Source organism: Oreochromis niloticus, linkage group LG6, assembly GCF_001858045.2.
Source record: "Oreochromis niloticus isolate F11D_XX linkage group LG6, O_niloticus_UMD_NMBU, whole genome shotgun sequence".
In the NCBI taxonomy this organism is placed as follows: Eukaryota; Metazoa; Chordata; class Actinopteri; order Cichliformes; family Cichlidae; genus Oreochromis; species Oreochromis niloticus.
In genome coordinates, this window is record NC_031971.2 from 36,227,179 (window position 1) to 36,252,069 (window position 24,891).

Genomic DNA, 24,891 nt, shown 5'->3' on the forward strand with positions numbered 1-24,891 from the left:
CTCAGTATTTTGATATTTGCTTGTTAATTGGTCGGTTTCCACATCAACGGGAAAGGAGACATTTAAAAATATATTTATTGAGATTTTGGGAAGACTTCTGCTTAAAATGATTTGTGCCTTAATGGGTTCTCCTGGAGAATTTAGCACATGTGTGAGATAGAAGTATTTATTCCAGATCAGAAGGTTGCGTGTTCAAATCACATCAGGGTCACCAAGAAACTGTCCCGAATTCCAAATATTGAGGATGAGAACAAAACAACAATAGTCCAGAAGAGTTTGGTCAAACGATGATTTTATTGAACACACGCGCGGGGAGATGTATACTGCAACCCTATCAGCATAAGTCTCCACCCAAACATACACTTCAGAGTGCTTTTAATATATCAGGGTTCCGCCCCTTCATGCATCAATTACAATTAATGCTTCAGTAAACAAGCTAAAAACAGAAAGAGAAGTTCCTCTTTTCACCCTCCAGATGGTCCCTGTTGACTTACAATTTTCTTGATTCTTCTTCTGTCACTTGTTGCTAGGCAAACTCAAATGCAGTTAGAAGCTAAAAGAATTCCATTCCTAACTATCTTCTATAATCCTCTGTGTTTGTAAGCGTGCATGCATTTATCTTCTACTGCTCCAAGTCACTTACGCAATAAATCGTCAGGACGTCGTGCCAAACGAAGCTTAAGACCTTCAATAGACTGAGCATCAACTCTTCATGAGCACAATTTGCAATATGTATAAAATGATAGCTGCACCTTTAATAAAAGTTTTAACCTAATGCCAGTGGTGTTAATAAACATATTAATGCAATGCTAATGATGAAGGCTATATGTAGCAGTAAAATATTTTCTTTATTCCCACAAGGGGAACAACTAAGAGCAAAGGATAGTACAAACACACAGACTGAAAAGTGAGTGAGGGATGTAGATACTGTACAGGAGGAGTGAAAGATAGAGAGAGTAAAACTGAGGGATGAGAGAAGGAGGAGCGATAGCAGTAGGAGATATGCCTCAGATTATCAACCGGTGTCAGATGCTCTGGGGACAGATAAAGAGGAGGAGCGTGACACAGAGAGAAAGAGGACGTCTCTTTGAATCAGGACTGTAAAGATGACTGATGTGAAAAATGCATCATCTGTGGAGATGCCAGAGGGGAAGTTAATGAAGAAGGTCAGTGCATGTAGATGACAATATATGCAAACTCCTGCTAATGATGCTCTTAAACATCCCACATGGTTTAACGTCTGAGGTCTGGCTGGTACTAATTTAATTTTTTAAGTTAATGCCACAATGCTTAAGGCTCATAATGTTACAAACCAAATGGAGTTTTATGCACTTAAACACAACATCATCACAGACCAAGCTTATATTTGTCAGAAACTAAACCATCAATGATCAACAGCTACATTTTTATTGTGTTTGTTAGAGCCAACTTTTCTGAGCTGGTACATCATAAACTTTGCATTGAACGTTTATGATTTGTTCATGCTCTCTTCTCCAGGGTTCAATCAAGAAGAAAATTGAATCATTCAGGAGATGGAGTTCAGCTAGCATCAAGAGACCACCAAAGCCCAAGACCAAGACTTTGAGTCTGTCCTCCCCCGTGGGAGACCCAGATGACATCTGGCTGGAAGAAGGTGACAAGAGGAAGCTACGCCCTATTGTTGACTCTGTCTTTGGACAGGTAGGTGATTGAACTGGGAACTATGTAAAGCCAAGATATACAATTAGACTGTCGTTTTTACAGGTTCTTTTTTTTTTAAAGAGGGTGTGTCTTTCCTTATGAGGCATGGAATGTTACAATATCATATTGCTATATGTATAAATTATATATAGTAGCACCCCTTTTGAATAATGGCTCACAAATATAGTGTTAAAACATTATATATCCATACCTCTTTAACTATTTAGATTATGTTTAGATCTGTTGTCCAGTAGTGAGAGGTGTTTGTTTGCAGTAGTGAAAATTGTGCGCATAAGGTTTTTGCAACAGAGTATATTTTGACTGGTGACACATTAGTAAGAACCAGCCTGTATTATTAAAGAAGGATTATTTAAATTTAGATCAGTAGAACACTTGGAGGAAACACAAATTCCTTGACAGTTGGAAGGGTAATAAATCTGCCAAGGCAACTATGTGGAGGTACCTGCAATGGTGAGCCCTTGTGACTAAGGGAGCAATCGAAAGTGGCTTTAGTGGAACAGTAGAACACATATACCAAAATCTTCTGTTTTTATTTATTTATTTTATTAGTTTTGTAGGTGTAAAATATGTTTTTGGTTACTCCAGTGCTTTCAAACACTCGGCTTCAGTTTTGCTGAAACAAACTTGAAATCAGAACTTCGTACTGACAATCTGAGCACCTAGATATTAGGACATACTGCAAATAGCTTTTGTCTACCAGAACATTTGATTGCTCTACAGCTTTAATTCAGATATAGGGTGAAACAGATGAAAAAGATAAAAATGTACCTAAAAAGTGTGTATTTGTCAGTGGCAGCCTTGTGGACTTATTTTGCAGTCTTTAATAAGTAGTCAGTGTAGTTAGTAGGCTGTCCAATAGTAAAGATTTCTGTGTGTATAAGCCTGAGACTTCAGTTCCATGTATCGTTTCTTGCCATGTGCTTTTTTTCTTTTCTCACTGGTTTGATCCAGATATTTTTGGTGTATTTTAATGTGTCACAATAGCAAAACTTCAGCATAGTTTTTTGTCAGTCATGGCTTCCAGTTTCATCCACTTCCTGTTTATGTTTGTGGTGTTACTGAAGAAAAGATGAAAGCTTGCTATTTCTATTCCCATAATCATATATATAAAATGTTTCTGTTGACTGCATAGCTTGGTTTAGACACCTAAACTATTTGGCAGAAACAGCTGGAACCAGTGCATATGGAGCCACTTTTCCCATGCTTAATAATAATCATAATAATCATAATAATCATAATAATCATAATAATAATACACTTCCTGGGCAGGTTTCAGAAAACCTCCATGGATTAAAAATACATAATGGAAAGATTAGAGCTGACCTTGTTTAGAGGTGTCCTGACAACAGTTTTGCTTTTTTGTTGTATATGGCAGAAATGTAAAAGCATCACAGGAATTTTTTTACCTTACAAAATGAATCCCTGATGATGACTAACTGTACCCTTGTGTACCCTGTACCCCTTTAACATGAAAGGCAAACACTACTTTACGGTAGTTCAAGCAATCAAATGTGTTTAAATTTAAACAAAATAACAGTTCTGAGGCACAAATGATATTTCCTGCTTTGTGCCTTTCTTTATTAAATAGCAATGTTTGGGGTTTATTATGGGAATGTTGAGTGGTAAATCTGGCCTTTTAATTAGAAAAAGAGAATGGCAGAAATAGCAATACCAATTGCAACACAGTTTTGATCAGTGGTCAAAAAAGGTCACCTGGGTTTAGAGTCATACACTAACAATCATTAAATGTTCTCTAAAGCCAGCTGAAAAGAAAACGAGGCTGGGTTTTGACATGTTTTTGTATTTCCCTTTTTTTCTTAGTTTAATCTCCAGTTCTCATTGTTCAGATGAGTCATCCATACACTGAGCAACAGATTGACTGAATAATGAATCAGTCTGGGTCTGGGATAAAGGCTAGAGAGTGAAGGATAGTTGAATGTAATAAAGGAAGAAAGAAGAGACCGACTGCAACATAACGTGAGATTAGAGCTAGAAGGAAGGAACTAAACTTTGAGCAGACAGATGTGGTTTAGTCCAACATCAGTGCTGAAAATGTCACGCCTGGTGAAGCAGACGGCGTGGCGTGAGGAGATTGTGGACCCAAATGCAGGCACGGTGGCAAGGGCGAATAATAACAAAAAGCGAGCCTTTAGTTTTGCTGTGAAAAAATACAAAGAAACAAGAAGGCAACTGGAGGTACAGAGAAACTAACAAAAAAAAAGGAAACTGGGAAAAGCTAAGAATAACAAATGACCTGAGGATGGAGAGCGGAGACAAGGAGCAAGAAACCAAGAGACAGATGTTGCAGAGACAATATGGAGGATGACTGACAGACAGACCGACCAGGAACCGAGAGAAACGCAAACTGTATATACACACAGAGGGTAATGAGGGAATGGGAAACAGGAGGGGAAGACAGCTGAGAGTAATCAGACAGGATGAGAAAGAGGAAGCAAAACAGGAAACACTGACATAGAACAAGGACTATCAAAATAAAACAGGAAACCCAGGACAGGCATGGAAACGCAGACCAAGGAGACAGCTGACCGAGAAGACAGATGACTAAACAAAGAGACAGAACAAAACTATACTAGAGACACGACACACTTACACAGAAGGTCAGGGAACAAAACCTAAGAACCAGGAATCACACAGACACAGATCTGACACTGGCTGAGGAGATACATTGTGCACATATTCAGGGATTATTTATTTACTTCTGTTTGTAAATGCTTTTAAATGTTTTTTTTTAACTGTATAAGGTGTAATTAACAGAATTACAGAAATTACAGAAAAACAGCGAATTATTATAATTATATTGAGAGCTTTATTTGAGTGAGGAATTGAAACAAGTAAATCAATAACTTATTTCATATGTAGGGAAAAATCCATATATCATGCACATGTCACACACACATCCACCACATGAAACCATAGAAAGAAAAACTTTATTTGAATAAATCCTAAAATTTATCCTCTAACTGAAATGTTAGCAGATGCCAGTGATTTACTGGCCTTCTTTTTAAACTAATATATTCTAGCAAACAAGATTCCACACCTCACTTGCATGAAGGCATAACTGAACAGCAAGGAAACACTGAATAAGATTACATCCCATTGTTTACCTAGTATGTGTGAATAGCCGGTTTTACAGGGTCTAATTTGCACCACTCCACATGTTTGTGGTAATTAGTATTAGTAACTTAGTATTCATTGGCCTTGAAAAATATTGTATTATCTCACTTCTGATTGATCAAACACATTTGCTATATTTGAAAGATGAAATGAGCTACAGCTGCAGTTTTACGTCATAATGTCACACAACAGTAAAAAATACACCTTTATTTCTGACATACGTTAAAAAAAACAGACTCAGTTTTCCGTATTGGTCAACATTTTTAACAAAGCAACGAGGACATTGGTATAATAACAAGCACAGCTTTAGTAAACTGCTTTATAAGTGGGTTAACTGTTGTTCTATTTCCACTGGGGCAAAGCAGCAACAGTTGTTCCCTGTTCAAAAAACAAAAACAATCAAACAAACACATATTCTGACATTACTGTGACTTTCTGTCCCTTATTTTTGTTTGAAAGAGAAATCTTTGATTTAATTTAACAGGAAAGCCACATTTAACTTTTAGGTCACATGAAAATGCAGAAATAATATCTGGACAGGTGCAAAAGGCATTATCCTCCTTTTGGGAGTGGGTAAGTGGGCGAGAATGAGAGCACAGAATGTGGGACAATCCAGACAGCCATATGTGGTCGCAGCCTGTAAAATGATGTCAGGTTAAGTGGGAATCCTTTACTGACTACACCAGCACATTATATTCCTCCTGTCAGCACAGTGCTGCTGGAATTCTGGACTGAGTTCGGGTTTGATTAGCATGTCTATCAACCTTTCAAATCGAAAGAACAAGATTTTGATGAATTTGTGCTTAGGCATCAGTAAGCACGGGGCCAATTCACCGTACATTCCATTAAAGATCCAGGCTCATGTGGTGATCATCATTTAGTTATTCCTGGTAACACTGATCCAGCATATTCAATTCTTCAAAGCCACAGGAGTAATGGCAAAAAGAAAAAAGAAGAAAAAGAAACAAAGCACTGTTACAATTTTTACATGAAATAATCTAAGTATAATGTCATAAAAATCAAAGTGAAGGACAAAAAAAACCTCAAAAGAAACAAAGCAGAAAAATAAAATTACAACAGTGGGTAGCAATAAAAAACAGGTAATATATGTTCTTTTCAGTTGTAGCAGCCTGCAGCAATCTCTCTGTTTTACTGTTACTGATTTTTTGCTCTCAGTTAAATTCAATTCAGTTTTATTTGTGTAGCGCCAGATTCCAACAACACTTGCCTAAGGATGACTTTATATTGTAAGGTAAATAATAAATAATAATGTACCAAAATGCATAAAATAACCCAATAATCAGATGGACCCTATAATCAAGCACTTGGTGACAGTTGGAAGGAAAAACTCCCTTTTAACAGGAGCAAACCTCCTGCAGAACAAGGCTTAGGGAGTGGCAGCCATCTGCTATAACTGTCTCGTTAGTGTGTGGAAAAATGGAGAGAGGACCCAAATGCATGACTCATGGATTTATTATAGAGACAGGTGAACTGAACACTGAACACACACAAGGAGTTGACAACAACAAGACAAGGAACTGAGAGAAACTGAGGGTTTAAATAGACTGGATAATGATAATGACTGGAAACAGGTGAGAACACAGCTGGGACAAATCTAACTAATGAAACAGAGGAAGTAGAATTCAACAAAACGCACAGAGACAGATGACTAACACAATAAAACAGGAAAAAGGCACGGAAACTGACAAAGGCTCCAGAACTGAAAACACTGGGTCAACAACCCAGGTACTCTGACAACAACCAAAGAAATTATTAGGTCATAAATGTCATTAAAATTCTGTCTCCTTTCAAAGTAAATAAGAATAAAACGCTGATAGGTTTGTAGCTTGAACCTATTCGCTGGAACGTTGAAGACAATGTAATTACACAGCAAGCAAGACACGAGTAGGCAAGTTCTTTATGTTTCTCGTGCACGGGAGAGAACTGGACAGGCGCTGTTCCTTCGCTTGACCCCAGTTGCTCTCGTCCGCTCTCCCGTAACACTGCTCTTTTATTGTGGTTACATGAATATGCATAAGTTCATTAACATATGACCTCTTATATAGGTATACATGTGAACAAAGAATACCTTGTGTGTGTGTGTGTGTGTGTGTATCTGTGTGTGGGGGTCAAACTGTGACCCCAGGAAGACTCCCCAGAGCCGTCCATCTAAACAAAAGGCACTTAGCCTAGAACAGATATAGATACGTTTATCCTACCATAAAACAATAAGACAAGGTACGACCTCGCCCATGCTCCTAAAATGTGGGTGTGAAAGTCAGAGAGCTCTGGAATGCACACAAAGCTTGCAGACTATTAAGGATCAAACCTCTACCAATCTACACCTAATTATAAAACTCTAAGAATATATAAGTAGATATTTCTAAGCATAAATGACAATCACAATGCAAATCTAACAAATGCTACTATTATTGCACCACTTTAAGGGTGATAAAGGTAGAATTTGCCCTCTAAGACACAGGCAGCATACATCAGGTAAAACGAGTTAATTGTGATACTTGTGTCATATCACAGGTTGTATTCTTATTTAAGTAGTAAATCATACTTTTACCTCCCCATGTGTTTTGCTAATATATGACATATTAGATAGAATTATTCTATCTATTGCTGACTGAAGCACTAATAAGAGAGTATACACTAAAGAAACATGATGATCATGCACTAGTCTCTCCACTTGAAATGTTCCTATTTTTATCAGTGCACAAGTCGCAACCATTTCCTTCCACAAACATTTTTTCTGTCACTTAATCTTGTTTAAACAGACAAGACTCAGAGACGGTGGAACTTTATGCTCAAGTTGCTGTGATAACTAATCCAAAATCTGGTCTGAAGAACTGACATATTCAGGAAATCGTCTACAGATTGATCTGAGTAAAATGATAAATCACTTTCAGTGGTCAGGCCCATGGAGCCACATGTGTCTCGTTCTACTTTTTTTTCTCCACTATGTTCCCAAGCTAGTGTCTGCTAGTCGCAGTGTATGTTTTATAGTCAGTTACTGGGTTTGTGACTGACTTTTAGTGGTAAGCAGGAAGTCTAGAGCGAATTATAAGTAAAAATGTGGCTTGTAAAACCAATAAAATAAGATGGAGACAAAAAGGCTCACAATTTGTTGCAGCAACACTTAATTTAAAGTAAACTGATTCAGTTATTTAAGAAAAGTTGTCTTCATAAGTATTATTTTATACACAGAGAACATGGTTTGGGTTCCTCAGTGCATAATGGTATTTGTCTCTACAATTATGCTTTGAAATGTAATAGAATGGGAAGTTCCAATACTCAAAACGGTGCGTGAGTTCATCTAGTTTAGTCATTGTCTCCGTTGTTGTGTTGTCGCAGATATATATTTTCACGCATTAATATGTTTGCGGTGAGCTATGTTTGTGTTACAGCTCAGTCTTATCTCTGTTCAACAGGGTTAAGCTCAATTTAGCTTAACTTCATCCACAACTCAAGAGATTATCGCACGTTGAAGGTCAAAGGTATGAACAGAAACAGAAATAGATGAATAGAAAAAAAACCAATGAAGAAAAGAACTCTTAATGTTAGTGTACTATACATATTCCTGGTCTTTAATACAGTGAGGAACTTGTAAGAAGTGCAGAATGCTAAAATGGGTTGATGACACCGATGTTGTTCAGGCTGCAGCTGATTTATATAAGAAAGACTTCAAAACTGCTTTAGCAATTTTTCTTTAATTCAATTCAATTCAATTCAATTTTATTTATATAGCGCCAAATCACAACAAAAGTTGCCTCAAGGCGCTTTATATTGTACAATAGATCGCACAATTTGTTTGTTTGTTTGTTTTGTGATAAACTTGTGTGTCTGCACATTTTAAATTGGAAAGCACCCTTTTTTGCTCATCTGATCTTACTATGAGATCATTTTTTTGATTGTGTGCCATTGTGCAAAAAGTAGGCATGCAAATACACATAGACATCCCCCATCTCAAATGGCAAAATGTTTGACCTGACCCACCCTAAAGCTGTTTGCATAGCATGCAAAATCCTGGGTTTTGGAATCTGTCCATCATGTTGTTTACAGCCCCAGCACTGGATTTTCAGTTGGCCTGTCTTCCATCCTTGTCTTTCAGGCATCTGGTATGCTTGCAGTTGTCGAGGGATGCCACATGAATTCTCACCCAGCTGCTTTGTTTGGGGTTTTGTGGCTGAAAGGCTTTGTGCTCACACCAAGCTGCTGATGGAGGCATGGTGGAAGCGCTTCTTTTTGTTGTTGTTGTTTGGAGAGCAAAAGAATCTCTGTTCTGTATTCTGGGTGCATGTGCTCTTCAAGAGATGCACATCAGCATTAATACAAGACCCCTATTCAATACCACTTGAACTCATTGGTCCAGTTCATCTAAAGTCATCTGTGCATGACTACCTAAAAGGCAGCACAAGCACAAAGTTTCAAAGAAATAGCAGGAAAATCTCAATTTCACCAATTTTTTTTGCCATGCCAACAAACAAGCTAGCATTTCTCCTTCATGGCCTTCATCAGAGCATGAAACAAAACTGAAGGTTGTAACATTTAGAGCAATCTGACAGTGTTTCTGATCTCATGCAACAACAGTCAGATATTTTAAAACAGAACAGAGTGAATCCAGCTGAGGTTTAAGTTTTCTCTACTATTACATTTCACATATACTTGTTCAGAGAAATGATTCAGCCCAGCAGGTGTCATTGTGCTTAGTAATGAGATCCAACATCTATTTATTTGATTAAATTCCCTGGCAGAAATAGCAGAAAGAAGTACATGTTCAAGTCCGGTGAACAGCAGGAGGAGCAGCAGGAGAGCCATAATTGGCTTCGTAGTTGTGTTTGGCTTAGACAGACTCTATGTCCCCAGTTCTGTAACTCTTGTTTGAATATTCCACTTCACATCTAAAGTGTTGTTACACTCACTGCATTTTCCACATCTGAAGTTTTCTTTTGTGTATGATTTGGTTTGATAGGCTGAAAAGTGTGTTTACAATTATCTCTGACTGTTCAAGCACTTCAAAATCACAGTGATTCCACTCAGATTTTAAGATGTGTCAGTGTTAGTAATGTCTCTGAGTTTCTTGTGACAGTGGTTAAATTCAGTGGTGAAAATTATTCTTTCCAGTTGATATTTTAGGTATAAGCAGTTCAGATTTTAAAGCATTATTGTAGGTGGTGCTGATTATTGAGGGATGATACATTATTTCATTAAATCTTGATTTCATGTCATTTGCCATGCTTTTTAATTATTGGGAGGCATTATTGGGAGGAAACATTTGAAGATTGAAATTAAAACAGTTACATTTGGACTACAAGCAAAAAGGCTCTCAGTGTCAGTGTTGATTTTGTATGATTTTCCAAGCATTTTAGTACATCCGTTGTTTCTTTAAAGAAATGAGGTGTTGATGCTATAACATGTTTTAGAAAAAACTTCAGTAGAGGTTCAGTAATAGATTTTATACCAAAGACAATAGTTCTTGATTAGAAATTGTGCTATTGCAGTTTGGGTGTATTGCACTGAGAGGAATTCAATCTCTCATGTTGCTCGTGAGAGCTACGCTAGCATGCATGAAGAGACTTTTAATTTCACTTTTGATTTCATTCACTGGATTATTTTTTAGCTCTTTATAGCACTCTGAGTCCTCCACATGCAAGAGCACCTTAGTCCAATAATTGTTTGAACCTATGATCACAATCCCCCCTCCCGTGTCTACAGATCTGATTGTAATTTCTGCATTTTTGAACTCTTCTAACATTTGATACTCAGCTCGAGCATATGTAGTAGGCTAGGAAGATGAAGTTCCCACAGAAGCGATTGGAGGAGGAGATAAAAACACATAAAATATATTTACCATAAAACTTGTAACTTCAATTGTGATCACACTACTCTGTTTCAAAATGGTAATTTTTGTTACCTATTACCTTTGGGTGTTGACACTCAAATGATGTAATTTTGGTTTAGTGCCATGGATAAACGTACTGGGCAGGTGCATCCTCAGGAAAAACCCATTACAGCACTGAGGCTTCCATTTGCTAATCTGTTGGGTATCCAGCCTGATCAGTGATCTAAGGCATATATAATTATAAAACTAAGATACTGTTTGCAAATCATCTCATTCATGTCCTCTCTACTTAAAAACTTTCCAAAGTTCAAAGGTCTGAGTGCAGTGTCAGGAGGAGAAGCTTGACTCTCTATGCTCACTATCCCACTGCTTCTTTTTGATACAATGTAGCTTTTTTTTTCTTTTAATCATATGATGGATTTGGGTACTCTATAGTTAGGGATGACACTGGCATCTAGTGGTAGTGCATATGTATTACCGTGAAGTGTGTAATCCCACTATTTTCAACAACCTAAGCTTTGCTGCAATCTGCTGGGAATACTGAGGCAATGCAGAGTGTTGCCTAGAAATACATTTTACATATTAGCCATGTTAAAAATTGCTGGAACTATGTCTTGTTAAAAAAAACTGTTTACAAACTGCTTTATAATAAGTAACTGTAGAGTAATTTGTGAACCCAGAAGAGATTACCAGCATCAGAAACATGGGTTTTTGAGAAAAATATAACTAGGTTAAACTCAGGAAACAGATGGAAGAAAATGGGTGGTCTAATGACCAGATACATGGGAAAGTAGATAGACACAAAAAATGTGTCGGTTCTCCTGAACTGACCACAGAGGATTAAGGCTGCAAGTGATGAGCCTTCGTCAAACTGCGTAAATCTCTGACACACATACAACATCCAATACACATGTATATAACAAATGCAGTATGTATAACAAATACAGTGCTTCACATCTGGAATTCATTTTCAACAAAGAACAGTAGATGAATTGGACTGGACAAAAGAATCAAACAATGATCCTAAGAAAACAGGTACCAGTGTTTTTATTTCTAGAGGGAAAGGAATAAGCTTTGATGGTTTTAAGGACAAGATGGTGGGCAATTGTAAGGGAAACGATTCAAAAGCTGTGGGGAAGAAAATCATCTTTTAAAGCACAGATATAACAAGAGAGTTTCTTAAAAATATTCCTCATACCAAAAAAAAAAGCCTTTCAATTGTGGCACAAGTCTGGAGAGAGACTCCATCAAGATTAATAACACTGGCCCCTTCTTTGGTGCCATCTGGTGGCTTTACAGAACTTTATTTATATAACTTCTACTTAATCAGGGCTGAGATCAGAGTCAAGAATAAAACCAGACAAGCAGCAAAATCACAGACACCAATGAGCAGATGTGAAAGTTAAAAGTTTGCTTGTAATACATAAAAATATTATGCAAACTAGTAGAAGGCAGGTGATGGTGAAGACTTACATTCAGAGACAGATGCTGCAGGTGAGGTTCATAAATAAAATTGAATCTGCACCACATCGATGCTCCCACCGCCCCACAAGCAACACATTTATGATTATCAGTATAATCAGCAATTTCATGAAGCTATAATTATTTGTAGTAGTACTAGTAGTAGTTTACATCATACAGCATACAAATTACTCACAATTGCTTTTATTATACACCCCTGCTGTTTTACGTTCTAAAATGTTTTCGCATGCACTGCTATATGCTTCTCTTTTCACTTTCGTCTGTCCCCATGTTTTAATTTTTTTTAATCCCTTTTTTTTGGTCTCACAGTGACTAGTTGTCTAAAATAAATATTACGCTTCTATTTCTTCTACTTGCAGCCCCATGCTCTCATAGCCTGTCAGCATAGTTCTTTCCTTCTAATCTGAACTGCTGGGGATTAAACAGACAGCCAACTCTTCATCCATAATTCTACCACCCTCTCCCTCCCTCTCTCTCTATCTCTCTCTCTTTCTGACTTAGAGACATACACACACACACACACAAAGCTTTGCCAGACTGGTCATTTGGAAACCATAAGCATGATGTTTGTTTGAGAGAGAGGGGTAGGTGGGTGGGATGGATTAGATTAAGTTGGTCCAAATTCAAGGGATCACTTGTAGCAAGAGGGGGTTACAGATAAAGGGAAAAATAGAGCGCATGCCCGTGTCTGTGTGTAAGAGAGAGAGAGACAGAGAGGGATAGAAAGGGAGAGAGAAAATGGTCGAGTCATGCAATCAGAGCCAGAGTCTGGCAGCAGCAGGTTGTTTCAGCCCAGATATGACCCAACTCTCCCACCCCAACCCGTCAATCTCCATCACCCTGCCCCGATTCCATAATATCACCATAAACATTTCAAATCTCATCATGGCAGCTGCCAACAACCCATAGGAGTTTAGGACTGAATGTGGCATCATATACACACCACTGGACCAATAGGATCTGGGACCGAAGCACATGCACTGAGAGGAGTCGCTTTTTGTAGTAGAGGTGCAAGTGGAAACATTTGCCCTCCTCCTTCCAAGGCGTTCCCACCTAGGATGCAGTGGATCTAGTATGGATTTTGGAGTTTCATGTGACGTTTGAACAGAGAAGGGTGAGAAAGAGGAAAAGAGGAGGATAAACTTTGGAGAAGTGTGAGGACCAGCAAGGAGGGAAGGGCGGGGGGGAAGACAGGAAGAAGAGGGCAGGGTGATGGGAAACACCAACCAGACTTCTAAAAAGAACAGTAAAAAGAAGAAGGTAAGGAAACATTTTGTTGTGCTTGGATAACTAAAACTAGGATTTCATAGCAATTTCCTTTCTACTTGACACAAGACACGTTTCAAATGTGCTTTTATTTGCAATATACAAAATAAATAAATCTATTGAAAAAGTCTGTAACAGTACAAAAATGGGCAAATTAGCCAAAATTTAGGTAATAGCTTTATGTGTTTTATAATCCGATTGGTTCCTCTCCTCTAAGGTAATGTCACCCATAGAACAAAGTGGTGCCCCATTGGCTGCTGCCATGCTGGGGGGACTGGGTGGTGCAGGGGAGATGGACACAGAGGATGAGGAGGAAGGAGGGAACGAGCGTGAGTTTGATGAACCCCTGTGCGCTCTGGTTAAGAACTGCAACATGCTGCACAACATAGTGGGGCCTGCATGTATCTTCCTCAGACAGGGCTTCGCCCAAAGTCAGCTTGTATGTATTTACCCACACTACAAACACACACCACACAAACATACAGAACTGCCAGAACTGTCATTGCCAAAATCTCCCAGAAATCCTTTCATCCATCCATTTCCAAAGTGCCATCCAAAGGAAGGTTAAGGTGAAGCTGAGGTCATCGTCACGGCTCCTCTGCCCTTCATCTCCACCAATCACGACAACAAACTGTGACTGCATTACCTACCCTACATTATTACCCTACTAACATTCAATCATATCTATAAAAATGTTTTAAAATGTTCTGAGGGCCTCTTACTCACAAACTTATATGTATTCTACTATTTTGAGTAAAGTTATTGTACACTGAAAAAACTTTTTACACAAATAGCCAAACTAAATTAAATAAAAACATGTGAGGAGAAAGGACATGTTTTGGTCATTCTCATGTCAGTTGAGCTTAGTGAGATAGACATCAAAGGCTGTGACTCCCCATGAAAAAAACCACTCCATATTATAATTAAAAAATAATAATCACTAAACCTCCAACTGAAACTAACGAAAAACAAAAAAACAAAAATCAGCAAATAATTAAAATGAAATAAGAAATAAAAACTGTTGAAACATATAAAACTACATTTTTTCACAGCTATAAAAGAAGGATAATGATAATGAGACCCGATAACTGACACAACAATTTGTCCAGATTCAGGTTCCGTTATAGTCTTGGAGTCTTTTATGCGCACCTCCTATTACAAATTAATGTCCTACGTGGGGAAAGTGGAAATGACACAGACAAGGAACTCATTTAAAAGCGTTCCTAGGACAGTGGTATATGATCAGAGGTGATACTGGATGCCTGTGAAGGGAAAATAGCCGAGAAGTGTACGATAAAAGTATAAAAAAAAGAGTATTCAGAATGTGGTTATGTAAATACTATTTTCTTTGCTGTATTGGTCGTAAGGTGAATGCGAGTTTCTGTGAGAATGTTAAAATCTGTCTCTCTGTGTTAGCCGTATAACTGACCGGGGTGTAGCCCTCCTCTCAGCCTAAAAAATCTTTTTGGGCGTGTGATTTGAAATAGTCTGTTGATATATTTAACTACAGCCTTTCAGTCACTGTCTCGTTTATCAACTGATTGACAACCGCAGTTTAAATTTGCAGTTTACATTAACATGTCTTTCACAGCAAGCAGCATATGATAACAACTGAACAAATGGCTATGTCTAATGTGAAAGTGGTCCCTTGCAGTTCCACACTCACTCTCTGCAGTTCGCTTAAGATTTATAAGACGTTTTAGCTGATTGCTTTGCTTTTATGACACGCAAGTTTCACCAGCTACAGTGGACAGCTGTTTCCAGAGGAAATACACTGATAAACCTTCTGTACACCACTTTCACAGCACCAACAAGGAACTGATTTATGACTATAGTGGGCCATTTAGCAGCTAAAAAGCTAAGTAATTTTCCTCAGGAGTTTGGACTATGTCTTGATTCAGCCTCACTCATTTCATATGCCACATTTTCAGCCACAGCAGGCAACCATCAAGTGCATGTAGTGGAGCATTCAGCAGACAAACAGCTTGATATTTCAGTCAGACACCAAAAAACAAGCTAAAAGAAGAGAGACATTAGTCTTTCAGAAACATTACTCCATACTGTGTGATAAAAAAAAATGTTGCTGGATGGGGCTTGCCTTATCTCAGATATTACTATTTTGCAGCGCAGATGAGAGCAGTGATATGCTGGTGTAACCCGTCATACACTGCCCAATGGAAAAACCTTGAGGAAAAAATGTTGCCTATTCCCATCCAGGCAATTTTAGCTGATAATAATTTACAAACTTACATAAATAACATGGATAACCCATGGGTGAAACAGACCCTAAAAACATGGAAAACTGTTATAAAGGAACATAAACTAGAGGCTAACATTATAGCTCTTAAATGGTGTGCTTATGACTCAGAGTTCATACCCAATAAATTGGATTCTAGTTTCAAGGATTGGATAGCTAAGGGTATTACAGACCTATGTAGTATAATGAAAGATGGAAAACTGCTTAGTTTTGAAATCCTTAAAAGGACATATTTACTAGAAAAACAAGACTTCTACCGATATCTGCAGCTACGGCATTATGTTGATATAAAGATGAAAAATGCAACAAAGACGGGCACACATTTGATTGATTTGTTTATAAAAAGCTATAAGTCAGAAACTATCGATAGAATTGTCTCATGTCTGTATAAGGGTCTTTTGGACTTGACATTACATTCAACTTCATATATTAAAATAAAATGGGAGAAGGAAGGAGGGATAAATATATCTGAAGAAGAATGGACGGCAATATGGAAGTATCAATGGATGTGTACAAGCTCCCAAAAATGGAGGGAATTTGGCTGGAAGAGCCTAATTAGGTATTTTATAACACCCTCCCAGAAGTCTCATTATGATAATAACCCCCCTGTCTGTTGGAGAAACTGTGGAAATCAAAATGCAAACCACTACCATATTTTTTGGGATTGCTCTGTTCTGAGGGACTATTGGAGAGAAATACACAACGCTCTACAGTACATTTTCCAATGTGAAATACCCCTTGAGAGTAAGACTATGTTTTTTGGACACGTACCTCAGGAATGGCCGAAAAGCGATAAACATTTAGTAAATATTTTGCTGGTGGCCTGTAAAAAGGGTATTACCAGAAAATGGCTATCATCGGAGAGCCCAACTATAAATCTATGGATGGACATCACAATGGACATTTATAAAATGGAAAAGATAACAGCTTTTGTTAATCATAAATTGGATAAATTTACATTATATTGGGAAAAATGGGTCAAATATGTCACGCCTCATAGGCCAGATTTTACTTTCACAAAACAGTAGTTATGAAGTATGAGAGTATGTAAGAGTAAGATCACTCCCTATCAGTACATATTTATTTTTATTTTTTTTCCTCTTCTTTTTTTTTTTTTATTTTTATTTTTTTTTCTCTGTCTGTTTCTTTCAATTATTGTTATGGTTGTAAGTTTTTTTTTTGTTTGTTTGTTTGCTTGTTTTGTTTTTTTTTCTTTTTCTTTTTTCTTCTTATAAACAGGATATGAACTAAAATATTATTTCGGCAATAAGGGCAGACAACAGATGCAAGAAGTATCCCCATGTGATGTATATGTTATGAAGGTCTGTTTCTAAATGTCTATTGAAAAATAAAAAATTATAAAAAAAAAAAAAAAAAAAAAATGTTGCTTTGAATCTGCCGAATGTGTAAACAGGCAAATAATTCTGATAAATTTTGATACTTTTGAAAATCTTGTGTTAATACATCCAAACTTATTTTCCATCCAACTTCAGCAAATCTTAAATTAATCAAGAATCAGAATGTTGTCTTTTTGAGTAAAGACTACATAAAAGATAGACTAGTCTAAAAAGGGAAGCAAATGTGTTAGTCTATTAAATCTGCATTCTTTCACATGCTGAGTAGCACAGGGTAAAATGGTAAATGGCCTGCATTTGTATAGCGCTTTTCTAGTCCATAGGACCCCAAAGCGCTTTACACTACATTCAGTCATTCACCCATTCACACACACATTCACACACTGGCGATAGCAAGCTACATTGTAGCCACAGCTGCCCTGGGGCGCACTGACAGAGGTGAGGCTGCCGGACACAGGCGCCACCGGGCCCTCTGACCACCACCAGTAGGCAAACATGGGGTTAGTATCTTGCCCAAGGATATTAGGGTAGTTTGTTAATACTGAAGTCCATTACAGTCACTGTGTTACACACTTGATCTGTGACCTCTTAAACGCTTTCTGTAGTTCATTTTCTCAATTGCACAGCTACAATTGCAACACGATGTTCATTTTATACATTTTAGTCCTAATTAAGGTATAATACACAAATAAGCAGGGTGTGTTTTAGGGCAGGCCTGTCTTGGGGTTGACAAATCACTAACATAAGAGTGTACAGTGTCTGTGTTTCCATAATCAAATCAACTTTGTCCATCATGTCTGGGTTCATATTTTGTCTTAATTTTTGTGCACATTATTTGATTTTGAGCAGTATTAACAATCGTATCTTTAAGTTTAACTACCATCATAGTTATATTTTAAAGTGGCCAGGTGAATTCTCTCTTGTTATTAACTTTAGATGGGGGCGGGGCTGACACTGATAAAACTGAGTTCTATAACATCTTGTAAATGGGTGTATTTCAACCCAAACAATAATTTGAACCCCACTCAAGTTTTGTTTTTTTTTTTTGTTTTTTTTGCCTAAACCTAAACAAATGAGGACTGAAAGCAAAACTTAGATAAGATTTAAACCTCAGTCTCCTGGCATTTTCATCTTATTGTGTCATGCAACATGCGTTCCTTCATAAACTTTTATTGTTGCTCAGTTTCTGCTGTCTTCTAATGGGCCACAAAAAACAAAGGTAGCAGAAAACCGTTGTTTCCCTTTGTCTGTGGATAAATCTGGCACAAATTTTAGGAAAAAGGTACGCACAAAAAAAAAAGTGGTACACATTTTTCTGTTCAGCCTGTGCAGGTGTGTTAATGTTCGTTTAATCAAAAGCCAGCTGGACTGCAGATGCAGATGAGAAAAAGGAATTGCTGGCAGATAGAGAAATGAAAAACCGATAAGCCTTCATGATTTGTAATACAATTTACCGCTGTAATCTCCCTGCCACTGTTCGCTCCCCTGCATCCTCTAATCCAGGGCTGTATTATTCCTGCTGATGATGTCACAATCTCGAAGAACACATCACGTACAAATTTATCCTGGTGTCACCTTGCATTCCTTTAGCCAATTCAACATCAACCATAAATGGTGTTTTATGTGTGAATCAGAATCAAAATTAGAATATTTTATTAATCCCTAAAGAAATTATGTGTGTGTTTCTTACCGCATTAATTTTTAGTTTAAGTCATAACTCCCTCTTATTTCTCTGATTTCATTTTCACTTAATTTCTTGATGTGATTAATTTTTTCTTTGTTCCTTATAACTTGTTGAATGCTGCATGTTTGGAAGGTAGATCTTTTAGGTGTTATGTCATTATGAATCTGCTGTTTGCCATTAGTACATTGTATTTCAAAAGCTTTTTGTGGAGCATATGCACAGCAGACTTTCTCCAACAGAAGGGGCAGAATGAGACTGGGCATGAGTGCTGCTCTGTAGCAGCAGTTTTCAACTAAAAAGGCTATTAGGGTCAGTCAGATCAAAAACCAAATAATCCTCTAATAGAATCTCTGCTTGAGCAGATGAACATAGAACAAAAAAAACTGTTTCACAGGATTGAGGGGAGTGGAGGAGTAAAAGCACAAGAAGCGAAAATGTTTCCAGCATTTTTTGTGACTGAAATAGAGCAGATTCAAAGTATAACCTGTCTGACTATTCATTTCTCTTTATGTATGCCCTTTCTTCTATCCACACCACCGCAGGACAGAGATCTACGACCAGAAGAGATGGAAGGTACAGATTCTTAATCCAAATCTTGTCTCTCAGTCTGTTCCTTCCTCTCTCTTCCTTTTCAACTACCTTCCTTTCAAACCTTCTGTTTAACTGTGAACTTTTTTTTTAAATTTACCTTTCTTCCATTGAAATGTTTAAGAACAAAGTGAAGGATTGTCTTTCACAGGGAGGAATAATCCTTGACAATTTAACTTCAACTCATACGCCGCTTCCATTCCTCAGGTCTGGCTCACAATTTAACAGCGTACATGCAATGAAAATGTCATTTCTACTTTAAATATAGATTATATGACTTTGCTTTTAGTAGAAACTTGATATATTAAAAAAAAACACCCAACACTCAGAAATGCTTCCATCTTAGTTTACTCTCTTTTGGAAATAAATGCATTTTTCACTGTGACCAAAATAAATCTGTTTTCATCAGCTTTTTGAATTTGCACAATAAAAAAATGTGCTGAAAAAATTCAAAACAACAAAAAAAAACAGTTTGATGCTTTGTTAAAATGAGCGAAGTAGGTCATAACTAAAAATAACTGTGATATTTGTACATCTCCATGTGCAAATATCACAGTTCGCAATAAATTGCTTTACTTTTGTCTTATTTTCTAAATTGATTTCAGCTTCACTCTCTTCTTCTGCACTGATTTAATTGTGACAGGGGAATCTGTGTCACCATCTGTTCAGGTTCAGGTTAATTTTATCTGGACAAGTTTGGATTTGGACTGCAATCATCCATATCACACTATTCACAAACAACAGGCAGAAGAGTGCAAAGTACTCACTGTTATAATGTTGTAAGAAGATTGAAGAAGAAAGAAAATAGAAAAGCTCCATGCAAATAATGAGATGAAAGTTTAAAAGCTCATTCAAAACATTAATGCCTCATAAGGAAGTGGTTCAAAAATAAAAAAAAATTGCAAATGAAATAAAAAGTCCCAGGTACAATTTAAAAATATAATGTTTCATAATCTTTGCAGCTTCAGTTTCTGTTTTTACATTTTTATTGATATAATGATGAACGACCATAAGTATTTTATGTATTTTAAAGACTTTTATTGGGGGCAAAAATATCATATTTATGCAAAAAGTATTGAGTATTTACAGTGCACAGTGTTACTGCCAACAAACTGATCAGCTTCAAGCACTGATAAGACAGAAATCAGAGATTTGGTCCAAAGATTGTATCCAACATGTCACAGAGAACAGAGAAGTCTGTGAAACTTATGAAATGCTAATGATTATTTTTTACTATGTCAAACTAACAACAAGTCAAAAATAATCCAAATAAAACTAAAGCAATTTGGAAGTATTAAAAAAAGCAACTTTCAGACAGATACTCCATCTCCATGTACACTCACTGATCCAGGGCAGCTGAGACTGAAACTGTTTTCTCAAGAAAGCAAATACACACTGTCATACCTTTGCCCAACAGCAAATATTTCGCATAATCTGTATTGATGTGTTCTACTTGCAGAGTTGCGTGAGGCCTTCAGAGAATTTGACAAAGATAAGGACGGCTTCATCAGCTGTAAGGACCTGGGCGAATGCATGAGGACTATGGGATACATGCCAACAGAGATGGAACTTATCGAACTCAGCCAGCAAATCTGTGAGTCCTGAACACAGACTGATAATTCTGTAATTCCCTAAAATCTTTCACTCGGAAGACCAGTGAAGGAGCCCCAGGATAAAGCATGTCCAAAATATCTGTTTGTCCTTTCTTCACCTGTAAATCTATTAACTCTGAAACTGCCAAAATGTTTTCCTTACATTAACTAGCAATGATTTAATGAATTTCTTTACAAATAAAATTTTAACCATTGGAGAAAAAATATTCACTGGTGCTGTCATTAAGTACAGCATCTCTGTTAACTGCTGATATGAGTTAACTTCATATCAGCAATGTGTCAATGTGTCTTTTATACCCTATTCCTACAAAACTGCTCAAAGACATTTTACCATGAATTAATCCATAAATTTTAAATCATTTCTTATTTCTAACCTTTTTTATTTCCAAAATTCTTGAAAGTTGTCAAGTAGTTAAATGAGCTTTTGAAAAGGTTTCTTCGAAGACAGTCAGGATTTAGAGTGCATCATAGCACAGAAATAGTGTAGTGAATTATATGAATGATGAATCATCTTCTTAGGAACTGTCCTGCAGTGGTTTGAATCACTGCAGTACTGCAGAGTTCCAAAGGGTCCTGTGCTAGGATCATAACTTTTTACATTATAGATGCTTCCCTTACAGTATTATTGTAAAACACTCCATTTTCATTCCTATGCAGATGATACCCAGTTGTAATTAACCATAAAGCCAGATGATACAAATAAACTAGTTAAATTACAGACATGTCTTAAACAGATAAATGCCTGGATAACCTTTAATTCCCTATGTTTAAATTCAGACAAAACTGAGGTAATTGTACCATCTATAGATACATACATACATCTTCTTGTGCTTACCCAATTTAGGGTTGCAGACCTGGTCCTAAAACTCATAGAAGCATGGTGGCATTACCTTGGCCTCCAGCAACACTGCAATGAATCTAGGATCAAGACACATCCTTCAATGTGCACATTAAACACATATATAGCACTGCTATTATTCATTTGTACAACATTATTACAATTAGAAACATCCTCAGTCTCAGAGTGATGCTGAAAAACTACTTCATGCATCTGTTTCTTCTTGGCTGGACTTCTGTAATTCATTATTGTCAGGTGACTCTAAAACCTACCTGAGTCAATCAACATTCAGTTGATCCAGAATATTGCAGCAAGAGTACTAACTGAGTCAGACCATATTTCTTCATTGCCTTCCTGTTAAATTCAAAATGGAATTTAAAATTCTTCTTTACATATAATCACATATACATCTTAAATAATAAGGCATCATCATATTTTAAAGCCCTTATAGTGCTGTATTATCCTAACAGAGCACTTTTCTCTCAGACTGCAGGCCTTCAACACTCCAGGTCAAAGCCCTGCAACAATAATGATATGTGTACTTAGAAACCTGACTGGTTAAAAAAACTGGCTTGAACAGGAAAACAAACAATGGCGGAGTTCTTCACAAACAGGAAGGAAAGAATATGCATGAACAACACAGCTAATGGCTGCAGTGGACAGTTTTCATTGGATATTTTCACATCACTACAAATATGCTCTTATTATGACTTCTGTCTATAACATATTGACGTGGGTCTGCTAAGCTCTGTCTTATATGCATCCACAATTAACTCAGTACAACTGGATCTTCACTAAATAATCCAATTTGTTATATACTTGTATATACTATGCATGCATATTTATCTTTCTTCTAGGTGGTGGCAGAGTGGATTTTGAAGATTTTGTGGAACTGATGGGCCCCAAAATGCTTGCAGAGACTGCAGACATGATTGGGGTTAAAGAGTTACGGGACGCCTTCAAAGAGGTCTGCAATTTTATTTTAGCAAAACAGAAAACCATATCAAGGCCTAAACTAGGGTTTAGAAATGAATGCGGTCCAAAATTTTTCTCCTAATGTATGCTATTTAAGGTGCAACAAATGACTGAGGTCCACACCTCAGTCATGCTAAAGCTGGGCATACACTGTGCGATTTTTTCAGTCCCGTTATTCAACTCCTGCTCAAACTGTACGATTGAATCGCAGGGGTTAGAAGGTTGTAGGTCACGATGCAGGGTCTCACACTATACGACCCAATGCGACCTGAGTGCTCACACTGTGCGTCCATAACATGAAGCTTATAACACAAAATCTGTCTCCCTCTCTGTCTTTAACTGACACAGACACGCACACCACCACCATCAACTTTGTTAAATTGCTAATGAAAAACATTGACCAGGCGGCTGCAATTCAGCAGCAATGTCCATCCAACTCTTTTCACGGTTGGTCCGGTCGTGATAATTTTGTGAGGCCACATCGAAAAGGCTCGGATGATTCTACACGCTGCACTGCCATGCTACTCCATTTCTGTTTGAGCATGCGCAGTGTGAGAGGCTGCGTTGACACCCTCACGAGGGCCGACAGGATTTCAAACAGGTTTGATTTTCTTGCGACCATACGATTGATGATCGGGAGCTGGTTGTGAGGTGTTAATCGCTTCTCGTTACCCCATGTATACTACACGATGCACGACACACGCTTAAGGCGAAATTTGGGCCGATCCCCAAAACGGTCGGACGACTGAAAAATTTGCTCAAAATGGGCCAAAAATCGCACAGTGTATGCCCAGCTTAACCTCTGTAGGCCTTTCCTCAAACTGACACTCCAAAATGTTTTGTTTTTGTTTTTTTTAAATGCTTATTTTCCTTTTATAATCCTTCCATTCTGCTTTCTAGTTTGACTCTGATGGCGATGGTCAGATTAGCCTTGGAGAGCTGAGGGAAGCCATGAAGAAGCTAATGGGTGAGCAGCTCAACCACCGCGAGATTGATGAGATCTTGCGAGATGTTGACCTCAATGGGGATGGACAGGTGGACTTTGAAGGTGATACAATTTATCCTTTAGTTAAGATCGGTGTTGGTGGTGGTGGTGGTGTGTGTGTGTGTGTGTGTGTGTGTGTGTGTGTGTGTGTGGTGGTGGGGGACTTGTAAAGATGGTAGTGCCCTTTTGCCCTTTTCCTAACAAACAATAAAATATATTCTCTCTTTCCACAGAGTTTGTAAGAATGATGTCTCGTTGATTCTTCAGTAAACCTCACACTTATGCACTAAACACAACACTGGCAAGACTACGGACTGTTACTGTTTTTCTCACATGTACAAAGACCTCTTGGTGTTTTTTCAGTTACGTGCAAAACCTCTGGCTTATAAAAATCCCTTAAATGTGTTACTGTTGTATAAATCTAATATGTTTTATGTGTGTAATCAGAGATGACAGAGTGATATTTCAGTGGGAATAGACCAAACCTATGGTGTCTTTAAAAGATTATATTCATATGAATTTGCAGAAGAATTGCATGTAAAAGCCTGAAAAAATAAGATCCTGTTTGCATTGACTAGATACTGTGAAACTTTAATTATAAGATGCATTTTCTGTTTCTTTATTGTATTTGTAATTTGGGTGAATTGGTCATTAACTATGCAGTTTAGTATCTACAAGTTTGTTGAAACATTAATATGAATGTAAAAATGTATTTTCTGAATTTCAATATTTTAATGCCACTTATAGAATCTTCATCTTAAACTTGAATGTGTTAACTGTGAAATATCTAATACACATAGAAAACATGAATGCTTTGTTATGAGTTACATATTTATTATACAGAGTAGCATCTGAAACAATATTTTTAATATCTTTTTGATACCTGTTTCAGAACAATTACTAGTGATTTGTGTCTACCACACAGTAAATATCAGTTTCATATCCTTGCACCATTTTTCCTCTTGGTGAAATTTAACTGACAACCTGCCTCATAGTACATGGTTATTTTATGTAAGCATACACAGTATGCATATATACCTCTTTGGTGTTTCATTTGTACAGCGTTTAATGACTCAGAAAACACATTGTAAATAACAAAAATGAGTGAAAAATATTGAAAATAAACACTTTTTGTGGTCAGATAACTTATGGCCATATACTAAG

At 37.2% G+C, this 24,891-nt stretch overlaps 1 protein-coding gene across 3 annotated transcripts; it reads left to right on the plus strand.

The window, feature by feature from the left end:
- Positions 1 to 658: 658 nt before the first annotated feature.
- On the plus strand, positions 659 to 24,890 carry cabp2a (calcium binding protein 2a). 3 transcript variants are annotated; one of them, XM_005470032.4, is made up of 7 exons: positions 659 to 1,166; positions 1,498 to 1,680; positions 19,271 to 19,301; positions 20,776 to 20,910; positions 22,625 to 22,734; positions 23,643 to 23,790; positions 23,961 to 24,890. In XM_005470032.4, exons 1-7 carry the CDS (start codon positions 1,107 to 1,109, stop codon positions 23,984 to 23,986), a joined length of 693 nt encoding a protein of 230 aa, XP_005470089.1. In that variant the 5' UTR covers positions 659 to 1,106; the 3' UTR covers positions 23,987 to 24,890. The 3 variants fall into 3 exon arrangements, with proteins under 3 accessions (XP_005470089.1, XP_005470088.1, XP_013128459.1); XM_005470031.4 differs by lacking the exons at positions 659 to 1,166; positions 1,498 to 1,680 and adding exons at positions 11,358 to 13,426; positions 13,650 to 13,871; XM_013273005.3 differs by lacking the exons at positions 659 to 1,166; positions 1,498 to 1,680 and adding an exon at positions 13,657 to 13,761.
- The last annotated feature ends 1 nt before the right edge of the window (position 24,891 follows it).

Excerpts from the sequence above, each read along its gene's own strand:
- cabp2a (XM_005470031.4), top strand. The coding sequence starts at position 13,379 with ATGGGAAACACCAACCAGACTTCTAAAAAGAACAGTAAAAAGAAGAAG. Across the intron at positions 20,911-22,624 it reads CGAACTCAGCCAGCAAATCT|GTGGTGGCAGAGTGGATTTT; the intron begins GTGAGTCCTGAA and ends TCTTTCTTCTAG. Across the intron at positions 22,735-23,642 it reads TACGGGACGCCTTCAAAGAG|TTTGACTCTGATGGCGATGG; the intron begins GTCTGCAATTTT and ends TCTGCTTTCTAG.